Source organism: Eschscholzia californica, unplaced genomic scaffold, assembly GCF_041429995.1.
Source record: "Eschscholzia californica isolate CP2 unplaced genomic scaffold, dmEscCali1.0.p SCAF_6, whole genome shotgun sequence".
NCBI lineage: Eukaryota > Viridiplantae > Streptophyta > Magnoliopsida > Ranunculales > Papaveraceae > Eschscholzia > Eschscholzia californica.
In genome coordinates, this window is record NW_028238483.1 from 43,572,085 (window position 1) to 43,580,452 (window position 8,368).

The following is an 8,368-nucleotide window of genomic DNA, read 5'->3' on the forward strand; positions in this document are numbered from 1 at the left end:
CCTTTGAAAAGTGACATTTTTTGGAGGGTTAGATGTATCTTCTTGATCTTAGCCTTAGAAATTGAAAATTAAGGTCATGGGACCGATCCCATCTTACATGACAAAACAGAACATAAAACTTATGGAGATCAATAAATGATTAGAAACAACGGTTTTTTGCTTTTAAAACGAATCTTTTTTTAGAGTGAAATTGAATAGGATCTACTGCCTCAGAAGAACATATGAGACCTAATTATAACAATACGCGATAACTTACCAATGAAACCCTAATGACATCATAGAAATTCTTTGCATAACTCAACATTTTACGAAAGACCAAAGTTTTATGAAAAATGCTATTCATATTGGCTCTCTAGCAACCTAACATATCTCGTATTTTGACCTTTTGGTCCATTTTATTTGGTTGTTTTACCTCAAAATCTACAAATCAACAGTGGTTTCAACTCCCAGCAATTATGTTACAATGAATTTCGATGTTTCCTTTCAAACCATATCTGAAGATGCAGCTTCTGCTCTGGTGGTATACAATGATGCAGATGTCGGTCTTGCCGGTGCATCCAACCTGTTTCAAATGCAGCACAGTAGATGAAGGCGAGGTAATGACGGCAATGAATGCAATATCTTTTGCCATTGACTTTGGATACGAAAAGTAACTTCTTAAAGGGGACTCGGAAAGCATAATCCATCTGCTCACTGGGAGAGCGACTCAAGCACACTGGACATCACATCATCTGAAACATAAAATTATTACAACGCGTACATAGCAAAATTCAATCGAGAAGTAGATAAACTTACTTGCTCGATGGACTAGGAAAAAACAAAATGGAACGATCATGGCGTAATGTAAGTCCCTCAACTGACTATCCCAATCAAATTTGTAATATGACAGTTGGTTTTAAAAAAAAACTTAACCTCCTCCCAGCTTCTGTATGCTATAGTAGTAGTTTGGTTTTGACCAAATTTAAGCAAGTTCTGTTACTAGGTTAGATTAGTTCATATAAAGTCTGATTTTGTAGTGTCATCTTAAACCAAGAGTCTGAGTATTATTACTAACTTACATTTCAGAAGATAGAGTGAAGTTGATCCTCTGCTACAATGTTTGAAGATAGAGCGGCCTGATTGTTGACGGGCAAAAGGCTTTCAGTGAAAGTAATAAAAGAGCTATTAAAGCATATATGTGGAACCCGGGATGGAATTTCACTAACTTCAAACTCCGTCCAACTATCCTTCTTCCAATTGAAACAATAAAAAGATAAGCATTTCTTCTTCCCCACTTTTTTACACCACTCCCCTTTTCCATTAAATGTTACTATTATCTTGTCATCTGATCCTACGAAGGTATGAAACTCAACATAATTTTCCTCCAAACTCAACGGCAATGTGATACTCTTGGCTTCAATCCATCTCTCGTTGTTCTTACTTGAAAAACTAGTGCTAGTAGATGCTTTATTGATGTCCACCTCTTCTACTTCTTTCTTGTAATCATCATTGTCTTCATATATATACATATTAAACACAGAATGGTTCACTCTGATTAGCATAGCTAAACGCCCACTAACTTCTAATAAACAAACACATCCATTGTAACCTAGATCTCTACCGAAGTGGTAAGTTGCTTCTTCAAGAAGCCAATCAGGGACTGTGATTGTTCTGAACTTCTCCTTCCCTACGTCAAATGCAACTATGTATATAGGACTAGATTCATCCGTGTTCATCTGGTGGTTCCACCGGCCAAGCTGAAGCCCATCAGTGTTCCAATAAATAACCCCGTTCACATAAACAGATTCATCCGTTAGTTCATCTGGTGGGACGTCATTAATCATTCTCCAGCTATTAATACTACCTTGTCGCCCTAATGTTAAAACCTCACAAATAAGAGAACGGCCACCATAATCATCTGGATCTACGCGCCACACACTAACCAATTTGTGTTCATTGGTGGCAGGATCAAAACCAAATCCGTAATAGAATGATTCATGCGAATACTCAAACGCATTGCAACAATTGCCATGTTGATCATATTCTGAATCTGACAATGTCGATCGAAACGATTTTGATACATGTCGAGTACTGATATTGCATATACGAATAGCCTCCTCGAGTTGTGACTGATCAATGGAACAGAATAAACCATTTACGGGTTTCGTGATCATTTCGTAATAGGTTGAGTCAACCTCCCTCACGCTATCAACAACGGCTCTGATAGGAACATTGTCTTCTTGGAAAAATAGGTCAGCTGTAATACAGAATTCCTTGTTTGTCAATGGTACAGGAATGACGATAAATATACGACAAGTAGAGCGTGTTTTGGAATGGGTAAGAAGGTGTGAATCAATGAAGTTTTCATCTTTTTCGATCAAAGAACACCATTCTTTACAAACACTCTTGAAACGGAAAAGGGTTTTCACAGGGAGTCTGGTTAGTATCTTATATATCAACCAATCATCATTACTAAGAAAACTATTAGTAGTAGTAGTAGTAGTAGTAGTAATAGATGATCTAACCATCTTCTTCAACTGGGTGTTGTTGTTCAGATTGAATTCCATGGCAGTAAAAGCAGCAATTTTGATCCAAGAAGTGGTGGAAATTACAAGAAAGTATTACAAATTTATTCAAGAAATGAACAAACTTGAAACCCTAGAAAGAAATTACATACCAAGATCTCTTGATGTAGAGAGAGATTACATACCAAGATTGGTTGGTGTTAGGTTTTTCTCCAAAATTTAGGGTTCTTTCTTCCTCTGATTCATACTGTATTTTGGTTGATTTCTTCTGAGTGGGGGGAACTGAACTGAAGGGAAGTCTGAAACCCTAGAAATGAGAAAAAGGGGAAGATTTTGATTGGAAAGGTGTGAGAACTGAATATGTGACCCGATCTGGCCCAGTTCCCGCCTAAAATGGTTGAAAGGCTATTTTGTCCGGTCCAATCCGATGATGCAACTCTCCGTACACCTCTAAAATAAATGATTAGGGTAGCCAATACGCGGACAACCGTTTTTCTTATATGGACAACTATTTTCGGACCCGATGCGAGTCAACTATACTTGACTTAGTTGACTTTGATTTAATAAGGGGACAACTCTATAAAGTCTTAAATACTAATAATTAGTAACTTGTGGACTACTAACAAAAATAATAGTTAAAGATTGAAAACCTAAACTGTCTTCTTCTTCATCTTCTTCCTTCTTCTTACTCTTATTCTTCTTTCTTCACTTCTACTAAAAGTAAACTGTAGTTTCTACCATTTCTTTTTATCAAACCCTAGATGGATGAAGAAGACAAAATCTCTTCTTAGTCTTATTCTTCTTTCTTCACTTCTACTAAAAGTAAATTGTAGTTTCTACCATTTTTTTTATCAAACCCTAGATCGATGAAGAAGACAAAATCCCTCAATCTGCACCTGAAGAAGTTTTTCCGGACGTTTCTATAATAGGCATTAATGAAATTAATGAGGTAAAACAGAACATAACTTGCACGAAAATCTGGCAAAATCGGACAAATTTCCAAATTTTCGTAGCAACTTAGCTTCTATTATGCCATATTTTCGCAGATTTTCTGCGAAAATATGGCATAACAGAAGCTAAGTTGCGACGAAAATCTAGCAAGTTTTCTGATTATGCCAGATTTTCGTCGCAAGTAATGTTCTGTTATGCCATATATTTGCACAACCCCAACTACCAGATTCATCTTCCTATTCACCATCGTTTTAAGAGTCGTAACCAACAAATCCATCTTCGTCTTCCACATCTTCTCTGATTTTCTCTCCCATCAGTACCATCTTCTTCTTCATGGTTGGTTTTAGAATTTTAGGGTTCTAACCTTTATCTTTGGGAAGATTCTACAACAACTCCCTTGCCTTTGTTTGATGCTATAACCACCAATATTGCTTCTCCAAGGAATTTCTCTCTCTAGAAATTTGGGTGATGATGAAGAACAAGTAATAGAAGAGATGAAGACTAACTAACCTAGGATTTATGGAGAAAGAGGGAGGTCATCAAATAATACATCTGATTCTAAGAGGACTTGAGTGAAAATAATAGAGAGTTGTCCCCTTAGAAACTGATGTCCATATAAAAATTTAATTTTTTTGCGTTGTCCACATATGATAGTTGTCCATATAAGAAAAACGGTTGTCCGCGTATTGACCACCATGATTAGAACGGATTTTGCCTTTAAAACACATCTTTTTTAAGAGTAAAATTGAATAGGATCTCCTGCCTTAACATTTTTAAGAACGACCAAAGTTTATGAACGATGTTATTCATGTTAGCACTCTAGCAACCTAACATATCTCGTACTTTGACCTTCTCGTCCATTTTATTTGGTTGGTGAGCCTCAAAATCTACAAATATAAAAACTCTGATCATTGAATAATCGAAATAAGACAAACATCAAATCTACAAATATAACCAACTATATTTTCCACAATGTCTCCAATGATGTGTTTTCCATTTTGTAATTTATGAACTTCTACAAACATCAAATCTTCCATTACAACAACAAGAAAAGAAAATCAAACATGAATCCCACCAATCACACCAGAAGTCCAGTCCGATAACGATAAATAGATAGAAAAAGTAGATGTAAACCTTAATCCCCTTAGGGGCTTATGATATGTTAAAAAGTAAATTATGATTGTACTGTCGGAGCCCCCATAAACCTTTTCATGAAACTCATTCTCTGTGAGAATAGTCCCACATGGGAGAATGGGTATCTAGCAACAAATAATATAAGGTCTAGGTCCTCTCCACTCATTGCCAATTGGTTTTGAGTTGGATGACCACAAATTTAACATGGTATCAGAGCTAGGCTCACACGTGATGGGCTTAAAAGCCACACGTGATCCACGTCGCCCAAAGAAATACACGTGTTAGGCTCAAAGAACGCCACACGTGAGGGGGCGTGTGAGAATAGTCCCACATGGGAGAATGGGTATCTAGCAACAAATAATATAAGGTCTAGGTCCTCTCCACTCATTGCCAATTGGTTTTGAGTTGGATGACCACAAATTTAACATTCTCAACTTTCTTTTATTTCATTTGACTTAAACTAATATCATCTCAAAACCGAAAATAAATATTACAGAGAAACAAAAATAAAAAAAAAAACAGAAAATAAAGACATCAAGAAAACATACCTTTTAAGGAAGCAACAAATTGATCAAAATTATAGACAGTGAGTGACAGAAGAAAAATTCCAAAGAGATGGCATGATCCAATACAAACCCCATATTAAGTTAACCAAGAATTGGATCAATGCGATCCCTTTGGAGTTCTTCAACTGCAACAAATCAAAACAACTACTATACACATCATCATTGCACTTACGTAATGATAAACAGTTCGCCTCACCGTGACCTCTCTTCCGTTCCCAAAACTTCTGTCGCTCCATCCCCGCCAAGGACAAAGTTTTCTTCCAAAACCACTTTTATTGAAATGGGTACTCTCAAATTCTCTTTAAAAAAACCATTCTTGAAGTTTATTTTTTATAGAGGTAGGAGAGAGATAAAGGGGTATAAATGTTGGGTGATTTGTTGTTTTCCCTTGCTTTTTGGCAGTTATATGGTTCACGCTTTAGTTATGAATGAATAAGGACGTTACCAACTAAGATGCGTGAATGAACTTCATATCCTGCCAAACTTGGCTTCATCGAGTGGTTCAAATCGTTGGATTAGAATTATTGGTCGAACTCATTCATCCTAACCTAACTCGAACTTCACCTTAGCTGATTGCAGTGACATGTATATCTCTCTACTACAGAAATGTAAAATTCAAATGTTACTGTTCAGTGAATAAAAGAAATGAATGTTCCAAATGCACTTTTTAGCTCTTTGATTTCATCTTACAAAATCATTTTAATGGTTTCGCGACTTCGAATAAACGGTAATGGTGCTTCTCTACCATAAAATGAAGATCAACACCCCTTACCATAACAAAGTTATAGGTGCAAGCTCCTACTCTACCACAAAATAAAGATCTAATACCTCCTACCATCTTTTCGGTGGGTTGGTGGAGCTTTTACCAGAAACGGTAGGCTAGCGGAGTCTTTACCAGAAACGAAAGCTTAATCAGTGTTGAGATATTTCCGATGGCCAGGTGGAGCTTTTATCAGAAACGTGGGCTAGTGGAGTTTTCACCAGAAATGAAAGGCGCTACTTAACTACCCGAATGGGGACAATAGCTTTTATAACATGCCAAGTCAAAATAAGAGTTCCACACGCTAAGAAGCTCCTAGTATAACATGCCAAAGGTTAGTCTTCTCAATCCCCCAATATCTCTTTGTCCCACCAAAACCTATATTTATCATCTGACTTGTTGGCCTAAAACAAACCCTAACCATAATTTTGCTTCACAAAGGTGGTTCTTCAATACTGTCATGAATTTGACCCAATTTAATCTCAAAACCAAAATTTGAAGCAGATATGAGCATAACAAAATAAGACTGGATGTTATCACATATTTATGTGTACCTGTTCTTGCTGTTCAAATGTCGTATTCATTTACACTCCGTTTACACTAAACACTCTACCGGAAGGAAATGACAGAAGGGGTAGAGATATTTCATGAGTACGGCCAATCTTCTCATTATATTCATCATTCTCACACTAAATCACAGTAAAAAATTCAACCTCGACTTACAAGCATCTCAAACAGAATGTCGACGATCATGAGATAAAGAGTGTAAGGAGAGAAAATATTGCATTTATGATAATCCAACTACAATTTAACATAAGGGTAACCTAATTTAGCATAAAATATTGTTCATTAGTGACCGGTGCCCAACCATCCGACACCCGGTTTGCCTGACTATCAAAACGGTCACGGATGGGCACTTTGTAGAAAAAAATCCGAAATGTCCACCCGTTTTGTCTGGATGTCCGAGTGGGCACTTAGGACTTGTGTCCGTTCCGCCCGGACCGGTTGAATTAGTGTTTGTTTCCCGCCCGTCCGGACTGATTCCCACCCCTAGGCGGGCTACGCGGGTTTTTGGGACTTGATGGCCTTGTTCCCGCGTAAAAAGGGTAAATGGACTAAATCTGGTTCCAGTTTTGGTTCCGAACCTTTCGGTTCTACAAGATGGATTATTGGACTACAAATGACACAACCACCAAAAGATAACATCTTGATTTGTTTGGAACTAGGGGTCGAGAAAGCCCTTATGCTCGAACCCCTCCACAAGTCACCCGAGCCAGACGAGTGTATCGGCACCCGATGTTTGAGACTGGCACTACCCGTCTAGACCACACATTCTGGACGGTCGAACACATCTAAAAGGGTTTGACTGGCTTCCTGATCATGCCCAGTAGATATTATAGAAGACTTCAAAATTTTAATTGTATATATGGTTATGCCGGAACAAATTAGGTCAGCATCTGGGTTGCCTTTATGCATTACAAGGTTTACACTCACACAGACTCTTATTTATTGGATAGAAATCCCTACGTTGAGCCTTTCATGTCGTCCCTCATACACGAAAATTATTGTTTTGCCCAAGTTCGAATGACCTCACACCCGACCGACAGATGAGGTGCCCAGATTTTGTGATGTGCCGCTGCCCTAATGGTCCAAAGGCTAATGTGTTTGTTCCAGTCCGATGATGTAAGTCAGTGAACCTCTAAAATAGTCCCTTTTTTCCAACTAAAGAAAATTGTTGAATTCCTTTAGGACAAAATATCATATTCTGATGTAAAATGACTTGAAGTCTTGTAGTTAAAAGATAAATGAATATCAAGGCACTATAACTTTGTTATTTGAACACTGTATCTAATAAACACATGAACTCTTTATTTATATCTCTTTTGTATTACTACACCAAAGGTTACCAAAAGTTAATGAGGGTAATGGCCTATATATAGGATTTGGGAAATGCCTTGTAAAGAAGATAAGTAGTAAGTTCCTTGATGGGTAAGAAAACTCGTTCTTACCCATACCCAAAATTGTGCCAGCAATAGTTACCATGGCCTTACACGTCATGCAACTTCATTGCCACCTCAATCTCATGCAACTTGAAGATAAGGACTTGCCACCTCATACAACTTGAGTGTTGCTATAGGCATCCATAATTTAATGGGCAACCACTAAATAATGTTATAACATATTCCCTTTTGTGTGATTTTTCAACATTAGAACTTAAAATATCATGACTTTCTCGATCGTCTGAATATAATGTTAACGCCTTGTACACAATATGATAGTAGGAATATGTAATGCATAGCTTCACACTGGAAGAGGTCCTCGGTTGGAAGGCGGCACATCCTTTTTGAGGAGTTAGATGGAACCAACTTCTGACTATAACTTTTGAGTCCTTAATATTAAAGTCATAAATTCGGTTCCATCTTACCCAACAAAAAGGCGCGAGAGAATTTTAG

General features: G+C 37.4%; 1 protein-coding gene across 5 annotated transcripts; it reads right to left on the bottom strand.

Moving 5' to 3' along the window:
• Positions 1-321: 321 nt before the first annotated feature.
• LOC147535342 (F-box protein At5g65850-like) lies at positions 322-6,690 on the bottom strand. 5 transcript variants are annotated; one of them, XM_086645444.1, is made up of 3 exons: positions 2,690-6,690; positions 1,059-2,236; positions 322-731 (listed from the first exon to the last, which is right to left on the bottom strand). In XM_086645444.1, the coding sequence occupies exon 2, from the start codon at positions 2,151-2,153 to the stop codon at positions 1,062-1,064; it is 1,092 nt and encodes a 363-aa protein (XP_086501570.1). In that variant the 5' UTR covers positions 2,154-2,236; positions 2,690-6,690; the 3' UTR covers positions 322-731; positions 1,059-1,061. The 5 variants fall into 5 exon arrangements, with proteins under 5 accessions (XP_086501570.1, XP_086501569.1, XP_086501567.1 ...); XM_086645443.1 differs by having other exon boundaries at positions 5,328-5,913; XM_086645441.1 differs by having other exon boundaries at positions 1,059-4,342; positions 5,328-5,913.
• Between the last annotated feature and the right edge of the window lie 1,678 nt (positions 6,691-8,368).